Source organism: Pyxicephalus adspersus, chromosome 4 (genome assembly GCF_032062135.1).
Source record: "Pyxicephalus adspersus chromosome 4, UCB_Pads_2.0, whole genome shotgun sequence".
Lineage (NCBI taxonomy): Eukaryota > Metazoa > Chordata > Amphibia > Anura > Pyxicephalidae > Pyxicephalus > Pyxicephalus adspersus.
Genome location: NC_092861.1, coordinates 25909692 through 25936388, shown reverse-complemented (window position 1 = coordinate 25936388; position 26697 = coordinate 25909692). Strand labels below are relative to the sequence as shown.

General features: G+C 39.0%; 1 protein-coding gene across 4 annotated transcripts in view; it reads right to left on the bottom strand.

Annotated features, from left to right (window-relative positions):
- SH3YL1 (SH3 and SYLF domain containing 1) overlaps positions 1-26693 on the bottom strand; it is a 57441-nt gene extending 30748 nt beyond the window's left edge. For all 4 annotated transcript variants that reach the window (XR_011920248.1, XM_072407590.1, XM_072407591.1 and 1 more), the window contains exons 1-7: positions 26537-26693; positions 13653-13763; positions 12448-12561; positions 9649-9713; positions 4737-4849; positions 3944-4072; positions 448-613 (exon numbers count right to left, since the gene is read on the bottom strand). Coding sequence is in view for 3 of the 4 variants with exons in the window: in XM_072407590.1 (XP_072263691.1) it covers positions 448-613; positions 3944-4072; positions 4737-4849; positions 9649-9713; positions 12448-12561; positions 13653-13763; position 26537 (699 nt within the window). In the remaining variant the exon portion in view is untranslated. The remainder of the gene's footprint in view (positions 1-447; positions 614-3943; positions 4073-4736; positions 4850-9648; positions 9714-12447; positions 12562-13652; positions 13764-26536) is intronic.
- Positions 26694-26697: the final 4 nt, after the last annotated feature.

The following is a 26697-nucleotide window of genomic DNA, read 5'->3' as shown; positions in this document are numbered from 1 at the left end:
TGTCCACAGCCTGGTGAAGTCATATGAAGCATGCCAGTTACTAGGGAGAAAGGGGTCAGCTTTGTAAAGTGCTTTTTTCCCCCCAAAATCTAAGTAAACATTTAACCCAATGCATGGCTTTTTATGGAATTTGGCTATAGCATTGTACTTTAAAAGGGACACCAGGGAGATAAAGGGCCTGATTTATTAAAGACTGGGGAAGATACATCATCAGCGAACTTGAGTGATCCAGCAAACCTGGAATGGACAAACAAACAAATAGCAAAGGACTTAGGAAGCCCATTCCAGGATTACTGGATCACCCAGCTTCACTGATGAGGGTGTATCCTCTCCAGCCTTGGAGGACTTTAATAAATCAGGCCCAAAGTGTTTTAATAGGCAACAGTCTGCAGAAGGTAATTAAAATAGTTATTGTATCACTAAGAAAAGGAAGAATATGGTATATACCTTCTTTTGTTCTCTCGCCATTTTCCTCATATTAACACTGTGTTCTTCATTTTCATATTTTTCTGTAAAGGAGTCCAGAATGTTATAAAGCTCCTCAGCCTGGGCAGGGCGGGGAATCTCACCAAATAATATCTCATATGCCCGGATGTCCTCCTGACAGTAAAATCTACAATAAAGCACAATTAAAGAACCAAGGATGAAAAAAAGAACATTTTCAAAGGAAAGTAGTACAAAGAAAGTAGGAAACGTGATAACTGTGAAATCAAAGAAAATATTAGCAGATCTGCATTTTTGGGGGACTACGACATCCAAGAGAATGTGGTATTTTTATGCAGAAAACTCAGCGTGCTATCTAAAATTTGTACTGTGTTGAAAATATCCAGAGGAAGCAAGCTGATAAATGACTAAGTCTGGGGTTTATTAAACAGAGATTCCACACTATGTCCAAAATTCAATACTTTTGTCACCCTAGTATGGCTTTCAGATAACAAAGTGCTTGTGGCATGGTCTGGAATCTTTCATGTGAAATGTTTAAATCATTGTTTCAAGCCAAGGTACATCTTCGTTATTTTCTTCTGCTTATACTCTATAAATTTTTTGTTATCTGTGCATTTAGCCCCTTGCTCTGTCACTGCCATCACACATTTTACTGCCTTTTTATCTTAAGGACAAAAGTGCACAGGAAGTTACAAAGACACAAAATTGCTACTGTAATCAACATGCTTTTGTACCTAAAGAAGCAAACTAAGGCTGGGTCTACATGAACAGTTTTAAAAACCCATATAAAAGTTCCTACCACGTTTATATGCGTTTTTATGCACTTTTACAAGCGTTTTAAAGCTTAAAGCGGAGCTCTGCTAAGCTGACAGCCCTGCTCCCCTCATTGCTCCTGCAGCCCTAGAGGAGCTGTAGTATGTATTACAGATACAGAACATGTCACAGCTCCTCTAGGGCTGAGGGAAAAATCAGGGGAGCGGAGCTGTGAGCAAAGCAGAGCTCTGCTGATTGCTCCGCTTCCTGATGGCCGAGGAAAGGGAAATCCTGATTATGCTTGAGCTGTCATCAGGGTTTCCTTTTTCTCAGCCAATCACAGAGCACTAGGGATGAATGGGCACAAGTCTCCCCGTGTTCATGTCTAGTGCTGAATGGCTGAGAAACGTAAAACCTCAGCCAATCACAGAGCACTAGGGGTGAATGGAGAGCCTTGTCCTCATTTAACCCCTAGTGCCCTGCGATCCCCCAATGTCAGGATGATTCCCAGGGCTGCAATCATGACATGAGCACAGCCCTGGGAATCCTCCTGTCATTTAGATAACTTGTAAAAGAAAAAAGTTTAGTTTCAAAAACACACATATTTATTAAAATACTTTAACATTAAAGCATTGTCCTATTTTTTACACATATTTTAACCCTTTCAGGGAATTAGTAAGGGGTTTTATGTATGGGTGGGGGGGGGTGGAGATCTGGGAGTCTCCTTATAAAGGGGGCTTCCAGATTCCAAAGACCTGCTAAAAACGTTTTTAAAAGCCCCCATTGTTTTCAATTGAAGCTTTCATAAAAAGCTTAAAAATGCTTGTAAAAGCCTCTATTGAGTTCAATGGGAGCGTTTTCAATCGTTTTTATGCATTTTCCCACGTTTATCCTAAGGTTTAATTTTTTAAACGTTGCAAGAAACGTTTAAGATAATCTTCATAAACGTGCCTGACGGAAACGTCCTGGTGTAGATTAGCCCACTGGCATGCATGGGGACTTCAAACACGGGCTTTAAAAGCCTCAGGGTAAACGCTGGGAAACAGCCCGTGTATACTAAGCCTAATGCAGCTACAATATATTACATTTTTATTCTTGAGTTTGGATATACTTAAATAGTTTTTCAAGCTTCATATATCTGTCCTCCTAACTCATAAATGTACTTGATTTGTGTTACCTGTACCACTTCAAAGCACTCTTCCAACTTGCAGTCCAGGCATTTTTTTTTCATCAAGCATTGCAACTGTGCACCACTTTTAACTTTACAGTTGATGCAGGAGAATTAATTGGATATGACAGTATAGGCAAGCCCTTATAGAGCACTCGTATCGCTCCAGTACTTGTGGCTGGCAAAGTAACAACCAGCTCTCAGTTGATGTGGAATCCATGACATGACCTGCCCCAGACAATTGTTATTCAGTGGGAAATATACCAGCTATTTACCTTCCTATCTGATGTAAACATTGCTTTTGCATCAATGGGATCAACTTAAACAACAAAATAAAAATGATAAAATTTCTTCTCAGTGGAACTTAAAAGAATAAAATAAAAAACAGTACATGATAGTAGGTCCAAAAATTCAACATGTATTCCTCAACACGCTGAACACATGTTGAATTAATGAACAAAAATGTGAAACAATATTTTACATATGTTTTTTGGAGTTTTATATTGCTCCAATAAATTACGCATTAGTGATTTTATTTTTGTACCAAAAAGGTCCCAATAATGTTTGTTTGGATTTATCTGTAAAATAAAAGAATAATAATGGCTAATTGTTAGATCTCAGAAACTAGATCTCAGTCCTTTGCTGGTGGAGCAAGAATCTAAAACAGGCGGTAAGGCTAAGTACACACGTTAGACTTTCGTTGTTGGAAAGGATCTTTTTAACGATCCTTTCCAACGACGAAAGATGCATGAACGAGTGCTGTAAATACAGCACTATTCTGTTCTATGGAGAGGGAGGAGGAAGAATAAGGGACCACCACCCCGCTGTGCTCTTTCCCATTCATTTGAATTATGGTGGTTCGTGGATCTGCCAGGGTGGATCCATGAACAAAGTTAGAAGGCAACTGTACACATGTCAGGTTCTCATCCAACGCTAGCCCTGAAGTGATAACCGGACGAGAATCATCTGATGTGTGTACGTAGCCAAAAGGATATCTATAAAACTTATTTAATGTAGTCTAAGGAGTAAAAAAGCCAAAGGTACTGTTTTTGATTTCTTTCTTAGCTGCCTCACAGCAGGTTCATGGTACCAGATGATATAGACATATGCTGCATTACACACTTCTTATTATGAGACCGGACATAGTCCAGTTAGTTATTTACAAATTCTCCATTATTGAAGAATAATCACACTGATAAGGCACTTTATTTGGATTAAGCATGTATTTTATTTTGCTTCTGGGGAAAACATAACATATCTCTAGAAGCCGAAACGTCAACCCATAGCATTCTGAGGCTTAGGTCACCGTACAAGGATTCTACGGGCTTTTCTCCATTTTTAATGTACAGCAGAGATAGAGACAGGTAGAGCATGTGATGTTCTCAACATATTTGATTGAGAGAGCCTAACAGACCTTGCTTTCTCTTCTCCCAAATGAATGCCAAGAGCAGGCAGTGGTAAGAAATGTGAAGCCAGTTACAGCTCATGAATTTCTTATTATTGAGAAATGCCTTTTTGTTCGAAAACAAAAAGGCAGATTTAACGAATAATATAACTTCAACTTGCTAGTAGACTTACTTGCGATTGGTTTCTTTCCTTTCAATCAAACCAGACCCTTCTAATGATATTCCAGCAAACAGTCCTCTGGACTTGCAGTATGTGTATACTGCTGCGGAACTTCGAATGGCAACATCTCCTTCCAAATTTCTGAAACATTCACAGTTAAACAAAGATCAGTATAGACAGCCTGTCAACTTTGTCAAACAGAAAAAGAGTAGAGAGATACATGAACTGTGCCAGATATTCTTGCATGTCAGAAGAAATTGTGTGGATTTATTAGGTATTCTAACTATAAAAGAGAATGAAATCTAAAATACAGTTTTCTCCATTTTTTTCAACACATCATTTAAAACTACTTGGCTCAATTTGGTCAAAAATTCTCTAAAACATATAAAAAGTCAGAAAGCAAGTTATCCATATCTACAGATCTATAAATACAAAGTGAAGGTATTGCTAAAAGATGTGTCCATGCATTTCCAGTGCATAGGCAATCTATCCTATCTACATGTTATATCAATAATTTCCCAAGAGCTCTGGCAGGAACGGTGATAGCAGGAAATCACAGCAACTATTTTTCCAATTGTCTCCTCACAACCCTCCTATACCCTGATATACTAAAATATTACAGTAATAAACGTTTTACATGCCTTTAAAAAATACAATTAACCTAAAAAGGTGGACCACTGTTTAATACACGGTTCTACCACACCATGGGAGTTTTTTTTTTTTTTTATATTTACACAGCACAAAGCTACTGCTAAAAAAAAAATAATAAATCCCAGTCTTTGATTTCATATTACATCCTAATTACCTTCCTAAAGGTCCAATGGCCACAGTAAAATTCCCTCCGAGAGTAAGGTTGCCACCTTTGGCAAAAGCTTCCACTGCTCTTTTGTGATTTAAGATGATAACTAAGTCAGACACCTGTAAGACAAATAAAAATATATTTAAAAAATGTTAAAACAATGTTTTCTGTTTTCTCATTTGAAACACGAAAAGTGAGCATTAAAAACCCTTAAAAACTTGAAATATGTTTAATAATTATTATGTTAATTTTTTGATTAAATATTTAGCGATGTTCAGCAAGTTTTCACTCTGATCATTTATAATGAGTATATGGAAGACCAGTTAGTCATGGAATATTTAACAAGTGTTTGCTTGACACATTGGCTCGATCTCCTGTCCCTGCGTGGGATGTACTTCTCAGTCCTTATTGTTTCAGAGGACCAGTGACCTGATATATATGAAATCTGTCAATTAGATAACTGCCTAAACTTCTTTCCCTGTCTGGGTCAGTTTAACCTTGGATAACATTCCTGAAGAACAGTGTGCGAGAGAAGGATGGACAGGTCAGTAATTTTAAAATATCATAACATGTAACTATGTAGCGGAACTAAAAATTTTAGCAAATAATAACCAACGTTACAGTGCAGTCATTAACAATCAGCCTAACATGATGAAATATAACTGGCAGAATCACTGATCTAGGTGATTGATGAGGACTGTTATAACATTCCCCAAAAAGCAATGAAGTGACTTGCAAAATTTTTTAATGGTAATGGAATATAACTTCACTCACAAAACATGCAAGAAATCAATCAAAGGAAAAAAAAAGTTACACATTATAATTATTATTACACAGTATTTTTATAGCGCCAACAAATTACGCAGCGCTGTACAAAGTCCACAGTCATGTCCCTAACTGTCTCTCAAAGAGGCTCACAATCTAATGTCCCTACCATAGTCATATGTCATTACAGTCTGAGGTCAATTTTGGGGGGAAGAAAATTAACCTAACTGCATTTTTTTGGAATGTGGGAGGAAACCCATGCAAACACAGGGAGAACCTACAAACTCCATGCAAATAGTGTCCTGGATGAGATTCGAACCTGGAACCCAGTGCTGCACAGGCCAGAGTGCTAACCACTGAGCAACCATGCTGCAAATGTCAGCAAAAGACATGTTAATTAATGTAAAATACCCTTTTACAGAAAAAATATATTTCTGAGGAACTGGGGAGTACACTACAGCAGCTGGGCCCTAAATTAACCAGAGGCTTCCCCAATTGTTTACTAAGCAAATCCTACAGTGGGGATAGCAGAGTGCATTGCATTCCCTGTTGGTGTAATCACAAATGTCTCCAGGTAAAAGTGCAATTGTTTTTTTTATCATTTCAATACTAGTTTTTTTTTTACAAAGGATTTTGTTCTAAGAAGTCAAAATGGTGTGGAAAACCCTACTGGAGCAGGGAGTGGGAGGGCAAGCATGGTGAGAATGTTGATGGGAAATTTTTCTCCCCTCTAAGAAGTATTGGAGGTGGAAAAGTACAGAGTCTTCACTTAAAAATGACACAACCAATATGTATACAAAAGGCAGCAACACTAAGTACTCATTTCCAATGTTTTATTTATAGCATAATAATTACACCACACCCTGCCAAGTGTTAAATGGTGAAATAATTACAATACAAATGTCCCTAGTTATTACACTAGGATGGCAGATGCGGTACTACTAAAAAGGTAGTAACTCGTCATTAGGTAAAAAGCTTAGTAAAAAACAAAGTCATACCATTGTAAAAAAGGAAATGGCTTGTGTTGTAGCTGGCCACCCATCCTCATAGTAGGTGTCAATCTTCTGAGAGCATTAGAAAATTCACCCTGAATTTCCACACATAACACTCCCTGAATTAATACATACTGTCAACAGGAGACAGCTAACTAAACAGACACAATTCATTTCTGTGTTATCTTTGGATACACGATCGGTTTCAAATAATTGTATAGGATACACACATTATGTTCTCTGTGGATTAAAAAGAATTCGGATATGCTTATATTTGAAGGAACTGCCCATACAACAGAAAGAATCTTTCACTAAATTCTACTGCTTTTAATCTGTAGCACTCTAAAAGAGAACCAGTCACCAATACGTACAAAAAAAAAAAAGATAATATATAATATATTTACAGATATTACATATATATATTATATATCCTGCAGCATTTTTTTTCTTCTAAAAGCAAAAATGACATGCTATAGATCTTTTCTATAACCTGAGAGCACAGCAAGTAGCATAGGATATGGCAATGATACAGCAGAGAGAACAGTAGGTGAAAGAGGAACCCTAGTAGGCCACATGTTATAGAAATAATGGTTAGTTACCACTTCAGACATGAATTAAACACAGGGGGAATAACAACGTGACAATTCAATGTCCATGAAGAATGCTGAGGTAGAAAAGTGTTGCTTTGCTCCTGGAGAAATTGGGAAAGATAAGTATGCTGCACCCCTGTGCTTTCCAGAAGCAGATGTATAATCCAAGTTACTCAGCCAGAAGTCTGTCTGCTCTACCATGAAAGAGATTTACTCTAATAAACCCCACCTGGACTTCCATTTAATGATTAGAGACTCGTGAGATATGTATCAAAAGATCAACTAGCTTCATTACTGGCACATTTTTATTATTTTCTATTTATACATCTGTTTCCTTGACAAGATACAGTGTCAGACAGTACTGGAAATATGGGAAATGAGCTCTGTGGCAGAGCAAACATAGAAATATACAAAATTTAGAATAGACATTAACCTACAATACCCAAAACCTTTTTTACATTTTCACATCTGAACTGAAAAAAAATTCCTTCTTATTTTTCCCCTTTTGTTATAGGGTCACCACACCTAAAATGTATGTTTTTTTTTTATTTTGTTTAGTACAGTGGTATCCAACCTTTTAAAGCTCGCAGACCACTAAATGAACAGACTCTGGACCGCGCATGCGCAGGGAGCCATGTGTCACTCAAAAGGGGAAGAAACTTACCCCATAGTGACGTCATGATGCCAGAACCCGCCCACCCTCGGCTCAGACCTGTGATGGGAGAGTGGGTAGGTTGTGTCCAGAGACATAACCCGCCCTCGCCCTGAGCCTGTGATTCGTACCAGAGACATGGTCCACGGCTCCAGCCGGTGCGCCCCCCAAGCGGCGGCCCACCTGTCAGACGAACGCGGCCCACTAGTAGACCTAGTAGGACTTGGGTTTGGGGACCTCTGGTTTAGTAAATGTTTGAAAACAAAACTACCAGGCTCTTTTTTTTATCTTTAGGGGACTCTTTACATGAGATCTTATAAAATTAGATATTAAGGCTAAAGTATCTACTAGCTACAGGTCTGGCACTCATCTATTGTACATGTAAAAGAGCTGCAATTCCTTGACACTTCTGGAATGTGACCTGTGAAAAAAAGACCACTACCCTAAATTCACAGACGTTCTACGTGAACAACTGCAAGATAGATGGCATATAACTCTACCACTGAGGTACTTGCTCTATGGAAGTCGGTCCTAATATACCCTAGTTCTAGGCAAGTAAAGCACCAAACCTGCTGAAATGATTGAGTCCTGATGAACAGAACTCTTCCCTTGAAGAAACAGAATACCCTATCTTCGAAACACATCTGGCCCTTATGCTTGAAACTTACAGGACTCAATATTCCATTATTTATGTCTGGACTGGTAATTAGAAAAGTACTCACAATGAACATATTATAAATATTCCTATGTTTGTTTGGAAATAAATGATTTCTCTGCCACTCTAAACCCCTCATTTATTCTTTCTCCTCCACTGATACTATACTTACCTAATTACCTAGGGCTGCACAATTATTAATCAAGTGGTTGTCGCCTACTTGCATGATATGTTCTGAAAATAGTTCGAGAGTTTTTAGTTTGGCAGGAAATGTCACAATCTAAGAATATTCAATCCAAAAGAAAGAATAACCTAAGAACATTCATTTGTGGGAGAAAATAGCCTGAGGACAACTGATACCAAGAGAAAATAGCCTAAGATCATCTGATTGTGCTGCATTCCAACAAACAGCCATAGCTTTATATATATTGTGTGCAAATTAACTAAACCAACCAGTGTCTGCCTAAACCAATTGGTGCATGAGTTCACACAGAACAAAGTTACATGGCGTTTTGCTGGACAAATAGCTGCAAAATTAAAAAAATAGCCTCCTTAGGTGAATCTAAAAGTTAGATGTGGGTAGAGCAGGTAAAGTGTTATCAATCCTGCCCAGGTACATCACCTGTACGGGCTTTATAAGTGTCCACCATCATCTATATAATAAAAAGAATGGCCGACCATCAAAAAGTCCCGATTTGCCTCATGTGGACACATTTGACTTCGAGTATGTTTTGTAAAATAAAACACAGATGACCTGCAATCTAATTTGCATGTTGCATATGCCTCAGACCTAACCTTTAAACAATTTAGATGCAAGATTTTAAACTACTCATCTATTCTCTTTCAGTTCCACAGTCTTGCTGACACTAGTTAGATTGAATGGCTTAAAATGAAATGTCAGTGATTGGCATGTCACTTCAGAGACACAGACAAATGACAAGGGTTCATCTTCCAGAATTCCACAAACAGAGCCAAGATCAGTGTCAGCCCACAGCCTACACTTCTTAATGTAAATGACTTTCTTAAAACAGGATATATGACATACCAAGTGAACGTCATTACTTCCCTCACTGTGTTTGTTATAAATATGATGTTAGGGGAACATTGTAAATAATGTTGGTGCAGTACATAATTACGTAAGCTAAATCAAAACAGCAGAGAAAAGGAAGAAAAACAATCATATTTATGTTACATGGTAAGGTAATGGAAAAGAAACCGCTTAGCCCATTCAGGAAACTAACTATGTGGCAACTTCAATACTTACTTCAATTCCAATTTCAAACCCCCCACCAAGTCCAGCTATGCCAATAGCAGAAGGAGCGGACCATCCTACAGTAAAGAAAGAATGAATAAGTCAACTCTGAATAAAGTCAAACAACATAGTTCCACAGCAGAAATAGCATTTAATGTAAAGGGTGTAAGTATCATTCTACAGCAGAAGGATCTCAGAAACCCCCCTATATTGCTGATTTAACATCTTTAACCAGAAATTTGACATCAATTCACCCTTTCAGCCATGTAACTCAAACAATTACCACCTGTTTAAACCTTCAATGCACCATAGGGACTGAGTTATTTAAATGAAAACAGGATATTTTAACACATCACACCTCCCATCTTGTTCTTGAACAATCTACACCTACCTTGACAAATTTCAAGACACCATTTGGATTGGATTAATGCGACTGAATTGCCATGTGCCTACCAGCTACTACTAGTTATACTATGACATTGATATATAAGAACCTTTATAGGAACTTAAACTCCCACATGGACTAAATCATTTCCAAATTCGCATTCTCAGAAGAGGTCAGCAATTGAAACCTATATGCTTTACTTTACAGTGAAACTGAACAGAAAAATGAAGATATGCTATTCAGAAATGTAAATTGCACCTAAGCAGTAGCCAGGAATTTGAACCTTGTTTTGAACTGCTGCTAAAAAAATGGCAGTTCACTTCCAAGTATGGCCCTGATTTATTAACGCTGGATAGGATACACTTTCATCAGTGAAGCTGGGTGATCCAGAAAACCTTGAATGTGTTTCTTAAACATCATTTGCTGTTTGTTAACCTCCCAAGCAGTAAGCCTGAGTGTGGCTCGGGGTAAAGAAAACAAGCTCAAAGTGGTAACCCCAAGCCACAAAAAAAAATAAAAATTAAATCCCTACCTGGTCCCATTGGGGTCCACCAGGCTCTTGCCATCCTCTGGCCATGTCCTCTTTGTCGATCTGTCCCCCGGCGAGTGTGCTGAAGTTCCCCAGGAGTTCTCGGTGACTAGGGATGGGCAAAAATGCCTCTGGCATTCTTGCGAAAACTTCCGATGGGTTCGCAAAATTCAGAAAATTCAGAAGATCAAGGAAATCAATATGATCCCCGGCACTAGAGGTTAATTAAGCTCTAGTGCCAGGGATCGCAGTGGAATTGTAGATGAACTCTCAATGGAGTTTCTCCAAGTACAGAGCAGTGACCGTGGGAACTGAACTGCAGATGAACTCCATTGAGAGTTCGTCTGCAGTCACAGCTGATTGGTGCTTCCTATCAGCTGTGACCGCAAGGTCTCATGGTCCCTGGGTTGTACTTATTAGCCTGGTGACTTAATTGAGAGTTCTTCTGCAGTTCCACTGCGAATAAATAACCTCCAGTGCCCCGGGATCACAGTGGATTCTCAGGGCTGCATTCATTCGTTCCGATTCAAACAACCGAATTCGTCGCGAGATCGAGTTTTAAAAACTTGCTTGCCCATCCCTACTGGATACGTTGGTGCGTACAGCGGTCGCTAGGGGCGCAGAGGGAATTTCAAATTGAATGAAATACAATGGATTTATTCTATGTCTGGATTTATTTATGTCTAAAAGCAGTACATTGTCTTTCATCAAAATTTATTTTACAGTATAATATAATAGTATGAGTATATTAAAGTTTGAAACACAAAATCTTGTCAAAGTTTTTTAATAAATTATTTAATTTATTATTTTTTACATGTTTTTGTTTCAAACTTTATTTTACTCATACTATTATATTATACTGTAAAATAAATTTTCTTGAAAAACAATGTCCTTCTTTTAGTCATATAAAACCAGACAGAAATGAACCGCCCAGGAGGCTAACAAATGTTTTCAATCCTGGCCCAGATCTGTTCCAGGTTTGCTGGATCACCCAGCTTCACTAATGAAAGCTTTGGGGTGCAATAAAAAAACAGGCCCTATATGAGAATACCTAGAGCCTCCTGTGTCTACAGTGTCATAGTTGTATATGTGCCATATGTGCTCAAAGGTTCTACTAGTCTCAGAAGATTTGGAATGAGATTTGATGGTGCTACTCACTGTTCTTCTTGATGTGTGTTCTGATATCAGAAAGCAAATCCCTACCTCTACCAAGGAGGCAGCTCCAACACAGAGTCACCAATCTAACTCCGCTTTCTGGCAGGGCTTTAGAAATCTGGAACAATTATTATTATTAAACAAGATTTATATAGCGCCAACATATTACGCAGCACTGTACATTAAATAGGGGTTGCAAATGACAGACGAATACAGACAGTGACATAGGAGGAGACAATACCATTTCTTTAACTGGTAAAAACTCCAGAATATGTAGCTCTCTGCTTATAGTTCCACCTAACTTAACCTGGGAAACTATTTTGTTCAGGAATAAACACCACATGCCCACATAATTACAAGATTTATGTAAATGTGTAAAAATTGGAACTAAAACTTAGAAATGACAATGATGTGAGTAGGTAGGTTCTTCATTGAAGAAAGGTAAACCTCTTCTGCAATAAAACAAACTTATCTGCCTGTTCTCAGTCTTTTCTATGATGTACACTAAGCTGTGTATTTAAAGCTCAGTGTATGATCCCAGCAAAGCTGGCTGCTGTGAATGAATGGACAGGGAAATTAGTTTATTGTATTGTAAAAGAGGTATCACCTGTCCCTTTTGCAATAAAGAACCTGCCTGTTCTCAATTTTGTCATTCGTTACTTTAGTTCCGCTTCAATACAAAATTCTGGTCTGATATTTATAAGAAGACCTAAATGCCTAAACTGGCATGGAAATGACTTACTTCCATCTGGAAGGCGTGCCAGGACTATTCCACTTCCTCCTCTAGCGGTCACCAAAAAGCCAGCTTTAATGACAGACAGAATGGCAAGGCCTTGTGCTTTGGCAATGACATGAGCTGTACAGGGGGATAAAGACAAAATTAATATACTGCAAGGAATATACAGGAAGGCAAATGCAAAGATCTATGCCACATGTGTGCAATAACCTCTCAAGTTCGTTTCATACTGGACCATCATTGTTAAGGTATTGATAGGTACATATGCAAGTATTTTACACATTTTACATGCAGGGTTTAAAATGGCACAATTACAAGTGATGTATGATAGAGTTTTCAGCTCTTTATTATTCTTCATTTCATCTCTCAAATAGCACAGAATGGAAAACAATTCAGCTTGAACAGAATTTAGGAAAGAACATCTTTTCCTAGTCTCCTGCTGAGTTGTTAAAGTAATCCTGACTTGGTAGAAATATGGAGACTGCCACTGTCGAATGTCTGAAATGCTAATTGCGTGGCTATTATGCTGGCCATCTGTCTTTAATACTTTTATAGACATTACCCAGGAGAACTATGCATGTCAGGAATGACAAAGTAATCAGAAATCCTTATTAGCGTACTTGTTTTAGGATAGATATGTGGCATCAGAGCCAAGCATGTGGTATTTAACAAAAATCAGTATGCAATATTGTCTGGGTCCATGTGTTTTCGATGGCATTGATGGATTCTCCACCAGAGAATGTTAGGTGAATGTCAGATAGGTATTTCAACCCCGTATGTAGTGGTTTGTCTGGAATTCCATGTTAGAATTAGGGCACGTGGTTCCTTTTTACTAACCCTAATTTTAGTAGTAACAAAGAAGACTTGAAGACAAAGCAACACTTGACTGATCTAAATGCTCTATACAGGTAGTCCCTGGGTTACATGCAACACGGGACAGGTACATTATTTTAATAAATGCATTTAGAAATGCAAGTCATGCAAACTGCCCCCCCCCCCAATCAAGCCTCTGTCCTGCAGACGACCGAGTAGGGAAGCCCCGTTCATACCTAGGAGTCGTCCTTATGTCGGATGTCCTTAACTCAGGGACTACCTGTATATTGCTGCATATGCCCACGTTGGTCACCAACACTGCCAGTATAGCTGAAAATGTGAAAGTAAAATGTAACTTTCACACCAAAAATCTACATGGAACAAATTTACACTCATACCTGGGATTATTTTATCTGGTCCAGATCTAGAACTGATTTCTGTGAATTCTCTTAAAATCTTGGCCGCTTTTTTTGCTTCAGACTTCAAGTTGGAAGGAATAGGATTATTCACTGCAAATTAAATACAAATTTATATTTATCATTTCTTTACAGTATATGAGTAAATGTTCATTTGTTTTAGTACCTTCTAAAAATAGATTTACTTTATTAGGCAATACAGAGCTAACAATTGAAATTGACGTATCTGTTTTAGTAACGGAGGAATGGTTGTTTCTACAAACTACAATTTATGGTGTATAAGACAAAATCATTGTTTTATGCAATATTTGATATTAGGGGTGATTTTTCTCAATGTTCTGGTGCACCAATCAGACAAAACATTAAAAACACCTTCCCACTACTGTTTAGATTCCCTGTGCCACCAAAGCAGCATTACTTTGGAGGGGGGGAGGTAAATAAAAGGGGTCGGGGGGAGGGATGTGGAATAAGGAGGAAGCAGGTATTTTAGGGCTTATACACATTTTGTTGAATGCCAGGTTCCCTCATTCCTAGCCTCTAAAACACATAGTAAGTCAGGTTGAAAAAAAGACAAGTCCATCAAGTTCAACCCTATACTATATGCATACAGAAGAAACATCAGAATTTTTGCCTCTTTTTGATATATCGATGGCCAATCAATGAGTAAGAAACCTACATAGGGTAATCATCCTTTAATAACATCAAAAGAAATCTGCCATTATATACAGAACTTTCCTTTGATCTATCCTTATGATATACCTTATTTAACTTTTTCTTCCATGACACCTGTTACCTTTCCACAGACCCACAGGGGAACAAACCCAACCCCCTCCCTTTCCCTACAAACCTAGCCACCCCTGATCTCCCCCACACTCTTATACACTAACTGGTATTGTTTTTGCACATGATGTACAAATCTAGACCTATTTGAAAATGTGATTGTCTACTGTTACATTGTATTGCCTTTCCATGTATGATGTATCTTTTTATAATTGGTATTGTAAAACATCTCCACTTCCCCTGAGAAAGCCAAATCAGTGAAACGCGTCAGAATACGGGACTACCAGTTATCATTTATACGTTTTAATATATTAGTCCACATCTCTCCAAAGAGGCTTAAGTACCATTTACTAAACAGACATACAGTACAGGCTGTTCTATCACTTCTTAACTAACAATTGTATAAGATTGCTTACAGGAAATAATTGATTGTATGCTATTGCTGATGCCCACACATAAGACTGACACTGTGCAGACATATACATTTTTGTATCTCTATGTATTTTATGTGACTTTACCATTCAATACAAAACTTGCATAAACCCCAAAACACCTGTTCCTCCTTATTTCACATCCCTCCTCCTCTTCTCCTTTTTCTTTGTCTCCCCATTCAAAGTATTGCTGCATTGAACACGAGGTGTTGTCTTACTCTGACGATACTTTACCAAGGGGATAAACAACCAATTACTTTTCTGTTTTACTTGTGCCACCAAAGCAATTCTGACCCATTAAGAAGTGGACCCCACAACCTCTAAAGATTTTCCTGCGATATCTTGCACCAAGGGGTTATCAGTAGGTCCTTAATGTTCAGACCAGGCCATATTCTTCTAATGCTTCAAAGTCTAGTTTTACACTTTTTGTGGTAGACAGGGGACACTATGAGCAGTCCCATTTGCTGTATACTGTGTGTTCTGACAATTTGGTATACCCAATCACACGTGTGTTTTAATTAACTGTGGGCTTACCAGTCACCTTCCGAATATATTAACAACAATTGACAGGAAAGATACCAACAGAACTGCAGCTGCACCTGTGCCTGGACCCCGATTACATTTTCCTGCAGCCTGCCCCGACTCATTGCTTGGACCTAGACAACGCTACGCCTGCCACCTGTATCCACACCGAGGGTGACCCCGAGGACCATGACCCGGTAACTCCGAGCAGCAAAGAGCTCTGTGGCCACTAGGCTTCGAGGCCATAACCCCTTGTATGGTGCCCTGGTAAAGACCTGGTGTCAATTAGACTCCAGCATTTTGGGTCATCCCACGTTACCTACCTGAGGAGACCCTGACACCAACTATATAAATGTTAAATACAATATTAATTTTCATTTACATTTTTGCTTACTATTAATTTATATTCTTTGTTCTATAAATAAATTGCTTACACAAAGATATGATTGTGCTAAATAAACCTAATAGGAGCTCCAATCATAGACAGTCATGCATAAAAACACACAATTCATTATGTTGTTACAAAGGTCCAGAGTGTTTTCTTCTATGAAGAGCTCTGTCTGTTGTTAGCAGGTTTTAATAAAAATATTCAGTGTACATAATTGTGTATTAGGTATTCAGGGGATGCGTAGGAAAGAGATAAAGTAGAAAGCAATACAGGAATAATTTCTGGCCAGGGGATTTGCTGAATTGATAGCTTGCGAATCTAGTGATTAGTGACTGCTCAGCTGGGAATAGTTGTGATTTCCAATGTCGGCTGCTGATGGCAGGAGAAGGTATTGAGCCTGGGTGAGTCAGCAAAGGAAGTCTATCAGAAAAAGATTGACTAACTGTTTCATTTCGAGTTTATAAGACAAGTGCGTCAGCTAAGCGCTATTTGCATATGACTAAGAAGAGAAAAAGGTTTTCTTCGCTGAAATTCAGGCAAACCTCAATGAACATAAATATTTTATAATACACTCTTTCATATATACTCTGTTTACCTACATGAAGTAATTACATTACAATATATAATACAAAAAGTTCATGTTTATTGCTAAAATAGCATTGTATATAAGGTTGGTGGAAGTTGCCATAGAATTACAAAAGCCCTCTGCTACCAGTAACAATTAGGAAATAGTTTATTAGTCTGTGACTTTCAGAATTTTTTTTATTTCCTCAATAAATGATAATTCCACGCTGCAAAAATAAACTCTGGAAAAGACATTAGCGTAACATACAAAATAAACAAATTTACAAAATGTTCTAGTGACTTCATGCAATGCTGTTTTGTGTGGTATGTTGTAGACACGGGTATACATTATCCAGCGGGCAAAAACAAGAACAAAAATGGGCATATTCATAAAACAGTGAACATGATTTTCACTAAACATTCACTGCATGTGAATTAATTGCTACCATTTCAAGCTAATGCATGAAGGTCACATTCACTGCTTTCATTCATGTTGCAGGAAACCCCAATGCACCTCCACAATGCATGAACTTTTTGTGAGCTGCAATGTGGTGATATAATGCTGGTCAAAGTTTTTGTGCACTTTGGTGCAGTGGCAGCACATTCAAATAAATGTTTTGCAATACATTAGAATATAAACGTATGAACACACCTTTAGTGATCCCATGTAACTTGGCCACTTACCTTTCCCTGTTGGCAGGAGTTAAAAAAACAAAATAAAGATTTATTTGTGTTCAATAGGAACACAAATTACAGGATTGTATTACAATTGTGAAGATATTGTGAGATATTAAATCTGAAGATATTACAGAATCTTAACATTTCTTCTTATATAAATATGATCATATATAGAAATTTTTGGCAATGTATCAAACAAGAAATAGCTATCAACACTTGGATGCACAGCTGTTCCATATCATAATGACAGACATTGTTCCTGCTGCATGTTACAGAAGTGTTCAAAAGCTGGAGGAAACGCAGATGAAATAATAATCTTGAAAAACAACTTTTTTGCCATTTGCTAAAATATATTTTATCCATCAATGATAATAATAAATACATGTAGCTTAACCTTAATTTACGGGGCTTTAGTACTTGCTGTGTGTTAATGTGCATTATGCTGTTGAAAATGAAGGAGCTGCCAAAGCACTCAACGTGCCTAAAATAATTTATAACTTTTTTTTTTGAATGCTACACATTCAATGCACGTGACAACGCAGGTGTGTAGCTTTAGTGCCTTGGGTCCAAATAAATGGTACAGCAATCCATGTTAGGCCCTGTGAAGTTATGGGAATTAGCACTTAAGTTAAATTCGTTTATTTTGGCTGACAAATCAAAATAGCCTTCAGTAGAAAGCAAATCAAAACTGTTTACTTTAGCAATAAGTCCCACAGGTCAGCAACTTAACAGTCCTGCTGTGGCAACACTTACTCCAGAAGGGCATCTGGTACTCACAGGTAGCAAGGGGTTGCAGTATCTGTTTCTTTCCCCTAAAGGCAGAGTTGTCCTATGCTGCCAATTTCAGTCCCACTTGTTACTCCCCATACTGAGCTTGCTCCTGTCTGCTTCAGAACTACCTATCAGGCCATTCTAAAAACCTGGCCTGTACTATGGTTGAATAGGAAAGCCCACACAGATTCTTCCCTTGCATCCTAAAATCTGGGCTCCCCAAGAAAACTAACTAAACAGCCACTGTTGATTGCCAAAAAAAAATTCCTGCACTCCTTCTGCAGTCAATGAACTGTTTTTAGAGGGACCACAATCTATAACAGGGAAGAATAAACCTACCATCAAGGACCCACCCCCGGGGTCCTTTACAGTGCTTTACTGAAAGTTTGAATCTGGTCTAAAGTACAACTCTAGCTAAACATGTTGATTTGAGTTGAGAACAGTTTTCAGTCAGTCAGGTAGTTATAGCTGTTTCTGCAATCATAGGGTGCCCTTTCTGTGTGGTCAATCAGACAAGAAGAGCGCAATATCTATTCACCACAGGGCACCAAAAGTAAGTTTTCAAACCTTCCAAAAGGGAAGTTAAAGACCTTAGTGGTTTCTAGCTATGTAGTGTATGTATAGTAAGGGGATTGTTCTAAACCATTTTTTATCAACCACGGTTTCTCCAGAGGTTGCTAGGGTTTCCTCAGAAAAAGTAAACTCAAAAAACATACTCACCTTTACCTTTGCAGATCTGTCGATCCATGCAGAGGTTTCATGGATTGGATTCCCACAGCGTCTCGATATCCTCCTTTGATCCGCCGCGGAGGAAGCATTGGACGCTGCCATCTTTCTTTAGCCTTCTTCCTCCTTCTTTGTAAGTCACCTGATCTCACACTGTGCAGGCGCAAGATCAGGTAACGTAGAAGTGCATGTGTGAGATTGGCATTTTTTTTCTACCCCATTGAAGAAAATGTCCGACATTAGGCATGAGCAGAAAGAGCAGCCAGAAGCCTCCCAGGATGCGTGACGGATGTATCCCGGGAGGCTCTGCGCTCCTATTCAGTCTTGATTGTTGTGGGCACCCGCAGAAGGAGCAGCCAGGAACCTCCCTGGATCTTCCAAACCTAATAAAAACCTGCATTGTGTTTGCATATTACATAGCATGCGTTCACTTTAGATAGAAAAGATTTTTCTACTGCTTGGCCCACTTTAAAATCAGTTAAAAGACTATTGTGGAAAAGCCTTATGGAGGCTCGCACAGCTTGCTAGATTCCTGGGTGCCTCTGTACTTCCTGAGACTTCTACCTGCAACAAATGTTCAGACAGTGAAGTCAGAGTGCCTGTTCTGCATAGTTGTTCTAGGTCAGTCAGTCAAACTGTAATGAATATTTGAATCTACATATTAGTCAGACAGCAAGCATTTGGAAAAGTAAAAGTTCAGCAGTGGCAGGCTTCATAGTCAGTTTATGCATCTGAATATGACTTTAAAATTGCAGTAGCATCCAAATACCTGACAGGCCTGAAATAAGGGTGCTGCTAGTCCCTGTATTTGTCACAACATTTCACTGCTATGTCACAATAAAGGGCATAACAACAATGTAATTAAGGAAAACGAATTCAGCCCTTCCTATACAAAAGAAAAAAATATTGGTTTCTCAAATTGTTTGAAGGATAAATCACCCCTCAGTTTCCCTCCCCAACACAAATCATTCCTTCACTTCCAAGACATCAGGAGCAAAGTGGAAGATAACACAGTAACATGTAAACACAAGGATGAGTTCTGTAACTGTGTTAACACAATCCTTGGATAGTTTTAAGAACTGAATAGCTCACTCATGTCAGCCAATATAGAAATTATCATTTACATTTGTTTCTATCAATGTAGTGAACGTGTAATTACAAAAATGTAAAAAAAATGTTGGCCAATGTTTGGATTTATGGACATAATGAGTCCATAAATCCAAACAATAAACTGAAGTCTCGATACCTGACGTGTTTTACCTGTTTTGAATCCAAGAAAAGAATCCAGGGATTCCTAAACCCTGCTGCATTTAACCTCCCCCAGGTAGCTAACACAGTCCATCCTCTGTTCCAACATATAGGGAACCAGGGATTACTAACTCCTGCTACACTTAACCTTTAGGTATCAAAGACAACTGGTCAGTTTCCTTATAATTCTGCTAAATCCTGGATATCTAACTCAATGAAGTTCTTCAGACTTTCTTCCTCAGAAACATGGCTACTGTGAGTACTGTGGAGTTGTGTCTCTTACCCCTATATCTGGCCTGAAAAAGTCCAAAACAGGTGAAACGCGTTGGTTTGAGCCCTTTCATTTTATTGTCTGGATGTATGAACTCATTGGTCCTAAATTAGTAAAGCTCTCTAAGGCTGGACAGCATACACTTTCATCAGTGAAGCTAGGTGATCCAGGAAACCTGGAATTGATCTGGTCCAGGTTTCAAAAGATTTGCTAGCAAATAGCAATTGACTTTGCAGAAATCCTTTCCAGGTTTGGTGGATCACCCAGCTTCACTGATAAAAGTGTATCCTCTCCAGTCTTGGGAGAACTTTAATAAATCAGATCCATTAAATCTGTCTATATGAGGGAAAATATATTGAACTTTTTGTCATTATGTCTAATTAATAAACCAATTACATAGTAAGTCAGGTTGAAAAAAGACATAAGTCCATCAAGTTCAACGACTAGGGAAATAAACATATCACAGATATAAAACCCTACGGACAGAGGTAGGGAAAAAACCCTGGTACAATTAGCGCCAACGGGGGAAAAATGAGGCAAATGGATGTTCCCTTGATCAACTGTTACTGCTTTATTTACTTTAAAGCTTTAATACTGAGTTATATTCTGTGCTTCTAGAAATCATCCAGCTTTTTCATAAAGTAATCTATAGTATTTGCTAAAACTACTTCCTGAGGGAGCTGATTCCACATTTTCATAGAATCCCTTCCTTATATTACAACTTTCAGTATTTTTGATTCATTTTACACCTTTGTTTTAACAGATTTTTGTGTTTTTTATTTAAAGATTATCACAATTATTAAATATTGGAAATATTTCGGTTAGGTATGCCTAAGAATTAAAGGCCTACAATGTTAAATAAATTCTCATGAATAACAATGTACCACTTTTAGACATATAAATCCAGACAGAAATGAACCACCGAGGAGGTTAAACTTCTTTTTAATTTAAATCTTTTTTGATTGTTCTCTTTTTGTTTTCCAAAAATCCAGCAAATTCCTTAATATGCATTACTCAATAAACCAGAACTCTCAAGCAACCAGCACATGGTCTGGCTAAAATATATATATTTAGGACCTCTACTGCTTTTATGGCTAATGACAATGGGGTATAGACTTTCTTTCTATGGCTGACATTATACTACCCTGTGTTTTTTTTTTCAAATCCGAATATACAATTCAGGTATTTTTATCTGACTGTAAGTGGATTTGTAATTAGTTATACTCTGCATATACTGTACTGCATTGCTATTGTACCTCTAGAGATTTATATAAATATTATTTTAATACACTTTATTAGTACTATTTTAGAACTAAAATAATTTTAAAACTACATTTACTTGGAATCTACTAATCTCTGGGGCTGTCAGATAGTGAGGAGTTTACTGTACTAGCAGTGCTATTGGCTTCCATATTATATGATTGTTTTAACAAAAAAAGAACAATTGTGTTTTAATAGGGTGAATAGGACTGATCTTTACTCTAGAACCAACTAACGTGAGCAAAGCTGATTTCTGCGTGCACTTTCAGGTCACTTATAATAACAGGAATAACCTGAAGATCTACACTGTAACTGGTTTCACGATCACTAAAAATCATTTACACTTTAAGAAAAGCACAATTCCCTAGGCCTTAAAACCAATGGGTAAAAAATAATGGCATTTACTCTACACATAGCATGATGTTGTGGTTTTAACTTTCTTATTATCTGTATTGGTAAAAATTTATAGATAACTAATCCGTGGATTTTGAGGAATAGTAAACACATACACCAATCCTGTAATTTGTGCACCTTCGTTGTAAATCCACTTTTAGACTTCTCCCAGATTTTGGGATGTCACGTTACAAAATGCCCTAGTACTGCAGCTGAAAGTTGGTGATGCACAGCATATTCTGGTCTCTTACACTGCAGAGCAGTGCTCCTCAATCAAGGTTTTTCTAAAGGTTTCTGGGGGTTCTTTAAATGAGACATAAACTCAAAAATTTTACTTTATATTAAGGATAGACAATATATTTGCATAAAGTATTAATGATATTTATTTTTTAAGTGCAAAGCGGTGATCAAGAATAGGAGCGCAAAGCCTTTTGGGAAATCTACGTCATGCAAGCCGGGAGACTCCTGCGCAGAAGGAGCCCTTTGTTTATTGGAAGAAATAAAAATCGTTTATCTTACGTAGCTTTTTTCCCCATCTACGTCACTCAATCTCACGCCTGCGCAGTGCAAGATCAGGTAACATATGAAGAAAAACCTGGAAGGAGAATGAAGAAGATAGGCCGGGTTGAAGGATACCGGGACGACGTGGGACTCAAATGAAGAAATCTCGAGATAGATTGACGCATCTGAGAGATTAAAGGTGAGTTTTTTTTTATTTTGTTTAGTTTTGCTTTAAGCAATGAACAATTGCTGCCTCTCGGGTCAATTTAACTGATACCAGTCATCTTTTTGGCTGTAAAGAGAACATTTTTCTCACTAGCCAGCAATATAAGAGGCATTCTTTCCACTGACAGCCACACTAATGTACTGTGAGCTGTGGATATAGTAATTATAGAAGGGGTTTCCTAAAAACTGAAAATCATTTCAAGGGTTCCCCCGCGGTAAAATTGTTGAAAAGGCCACTCTAAAGACTTCCGGATTGTCAGCTGTTGATTGTACTTATGAGTACATGATGGCTAATAATAGGGGAGGGTTGCAGCTTTAAGTCACCAGTATCAAGAGTCCTGCCTGCAATATTTGCCCTGTTTCTGACAGTGACCTACCCTCACATGCACAGACACCAGAACGTTCGTTCCAGCACCGTTCACTTCTAGTGTATATGACATCCATCATTTACCTACCTCTTTTAAGCCCAGGGCAACAAGGACCAAAACCCCCAACCCCAACCAACCCTGCTCTCACAGGAGAATGCAGGACACAGATGTGGTTCTGCACCCTAAGGCTCTTTTTACACTTTGAAACGGCACAGTAGGCTGTTCCCAGGAACAGCAAACCATGCCGTTGGTAATGCAATGCCTTTGCAGTGGGGTTCTTCCTCCAGCGATGGAAAAGCAACAGCCTAGTCATAAGTTACATGTTGCTTTCAGGAACCACACTGCAACACAACTGCCCACACAATGTGCTTCCCAACTACTCCTATACAGATGAATGGGAGCGAGGTTGGGAATCCTGTACAATGCTGTGGATGATCCCAAGTATAAAACTGCCCAAAAGCTCTTAGTATACACCCACAGAGAGCAGACAATGGGTATCTATCACATAACCTAAACACCTATGGGAAAAAGTTACATTTTGTATACAGGGCTGGGGACGCTTCACGTAGCTGGAAACTAAAGCTCAAAGCTGGGTATAAATTACCTGCACCTCAATTGTGGGAAAAGTTAGAACCATGTTGCTTTTTTTTGCTGTCTGTGTCCATGCAAATTGCAGCATCTCTATTTGCAGAAAATGAGAGAAAATCTTTTAATAAATATTGTGTTTTTCTCTTACTTCATTGAAAATGTTTTGGTTTACTACTTTGTCCACACCTAAGAAAAAAACATTACGGCTTTGTACTTTGACCTATAGTACAGCCATTTAACATGAGCCCAGTGTGGAGTTATATAAGGTGACTCAATAAACCTGTAAAGGTATAGACCAGCTCCTCATAGAAATCACACTATTCCAAGGAGAAGAATACCTTCCAGGCCTGGGCAGTATAGGTCCCCCATTCTGTAAGAGTGTTCAGTGTGTGACCAGGCATTGCCATGTTGTGAATGGGCATTGCCAGAGCAAAATCAGAACAGCTACAATTACCATAGAAAGCGGAGGATCATTCTACAGCAGAGGCAGACTAATTCAGGCCTTTAGGCCAGATACGGCCTAGCCAGTATACCAGCCCGGCCTAATGCCCCCTTAGTTATTTATTGTTGGATCCGGCCTAATTGATTTGTCACGTTATCGCAAGTTCCCACGATATCCCACGAGAGTTCCCGCACAGTAACCCCAATTACTATGCCTAAAGAACAGAATCAACGCACAGCTACCAGTCCATGGAAGGTTGACCTCGAACGTCATGTCTTCAAGCCTGAATGGGCTGACGAATTATTCTTCGTCCAACATGGCAACAAAGCCCTGTGTTTAGTGTGCAACGACACCAACAGCACTTTCAAGCAGTCAAATCTCAAGGGGCATTTCGATGTCAAGAACGCGCACACGTACAGAGACTACACCGCGGATGAGCGCAAGACTGAGGCTGCTCGCTTGGTCATGGTTGGAAAAAACCTTTCTTTGGACACCTTGTTTCTTCTGGCCTAGCGTGCCTTCTTGACCTCCTAAAATGGCCTAGTAGTCCAAAAAGTTTGCCGACCCCTGTTCTACAGGATCAACACAGCATCAACCTCCCATGATTCCAATTCAATCTTTTCCACCTCTGCGATATGACTGAAGAGGAGGGGTCTCCCCTTTCAATGTTACAAAAAAGTTTTTCCTTTTATAAAAGGGTTAGCTAAACTTTTATATAAAGTAAAAAATGTGATGATAGCTCCTACTAATAAAGTTCACCAATACAAAACAGTGATCAGGCAGGATTTTTATTGTAGAAGCCAAAGGCTATGTCATGTCTGCAATAAAACATATTTACCTGCTTGTTCACGATCTTCTTTTAAAGCGTACCTAAACTCAGAAATTTACTTTACCAAAAAAAAAAAAAAAATCCTTTTTTCTCTTTGGCGCAAAGACTCCCAGGACCCCAGCTCACACATCACGGGAGGCTCTTGGCTGCCCTTATGCTTATGGCCCTGATCTTGGACATGCGCAGAAGGAGCCCTTTCAACAGAAAAAAAAATGCCGACCTCATGCACGCGCAGTGTCAGATGTCGGCGCCGGGCGAAAGACAAATACAGGGACTATGCTGGACCCAAAGGAACCTTCTGAAAAATGGACTAATCTGCGGGACTAAAGGTGCATTTTGTTTTTTTTGGGTTTAGTTCCACTTTATATAAAATAAAAATATTGTCCTTTTTTATAAAAAAAAAAAAAAAAAGTGGCTCTTGGCTGCTCCTTCTGTGGGCACATTTTCCCTCACTGAGGGGTAAGAGATCAGATCGGCTCTCTTTTTTCCCTTATACGGCAGACTGCGTCATCTGATCTCACGCCTGCGCAGTGCGAGATTGGATGACGTACCCAGAAGAAGGCGGCTATTGATGGTGGTGCTCGGTGCTTGCTCCGCAACCAGGACAAAGGATTCCAGGATGTCGTCTGACATGATCAAGGAAAGCTCCAGCGTGATCGAGGGATTTGCTGAATTAAAGGTAAGTGTGTTTTTTATTTTTCAGTTTATTTCTGCTTTAAAGCATACCTAAACTCAGAAATTTCACTTTACATAAAAGGGTGGACAACCCTTTTACGTAAGAGAAAAAAAACAAAAAAACAAACAGAATTTAAGTGCAACACCTTTTTTATAGAGAAAAAAATAAAGAAATAAAATAAAAAGTGTGCAGCACCGCCCCTTAATTCTCCATCGCCTAGGCAAGCGCAAAGCCATCCGGGATGCGTGACTCTTGGCAGCGCTTTCATCAAAAGGGAAAACAATTGCTGTTCTCAGGCATGTGCAGTGAGATTGGCAAATTTTTCCCCCATCTACATCATCCGATATCGCGCCTTTGTTCAGCGACGTAAGAAGAACATGGAAGAAAAGGAGAAGATGACGGCGCTCAGAGATGGATACCGGGACAACGCGGGACCCAATGGAAGAAACCTCCGGACCGATCGACTGCTCTATGGAAATGAAGGTAAGTGTATTTTTTATTGTTTGGGGCGAAGTTTGAGCTTACTTCCTCTTTAAATTCATTGGCTGCACATGATCATAATATGCAGGAAATCCCGGCATCCCCGGACTGAATGAGCATGCGTCATCCCAGCCCGACCAATCAGGATGAGCCAATGTGACAAACTGGAGAAGTAGCGGAGGAAGATGGTGGTGTCTATATCGCAGTAATGCAAGTGAAAATAAAAAGAATTGCGACCAAGGTGTATTTATGTTATTGCAGAATGGACATTGACTGTCTCTGTAATATATAACCTGTCTGGTTGCAGTTTCTTTTTTTTTAACATTTAATTACACTTTATAAATCACACATTTATTTATCTATGCGCAGTATGTAACATTCTGGAAATCACCTTTCACTTCCTGTGCCAATGATGTGACAGGATGTTAGAGGAAATCTCCCTGTGTGATATACTCTGGTAGTTACCATGGAGACAAGTGTCCTTAGTGGAAGATGTCCCCTATGTCTGGAGGATAGGTTTGTCTTTCCCTCAGTCACTAGCACAGTAATCTATCAGGGACACAGACAAACCTTGCCAAGTCTCACCTGTGTGTTTGTATGGCTGTGTATTGGGCAGATTGAATGCGCTACTGAATGACAGGTACTCTTAGCCAATACAAATGCTGTACCCCCCCCCCCTGCTGGGTGCAGTGCCTGTGACGCCATGGCATAGCGCTGGTACTCACTTGTAGAGCCGCACTCCCCTCCTGGCAGTGTGCACAGTCAGTGCTTCTTCCTCATACACTACAACACCACACCCAGCAGCCAGGTGAGGCAGAGGAGGGGGAGGGCATTACACCTGTCACCCACCACCGCTCCTCCCCTCCATCACCGCCCCGCCTCTGTC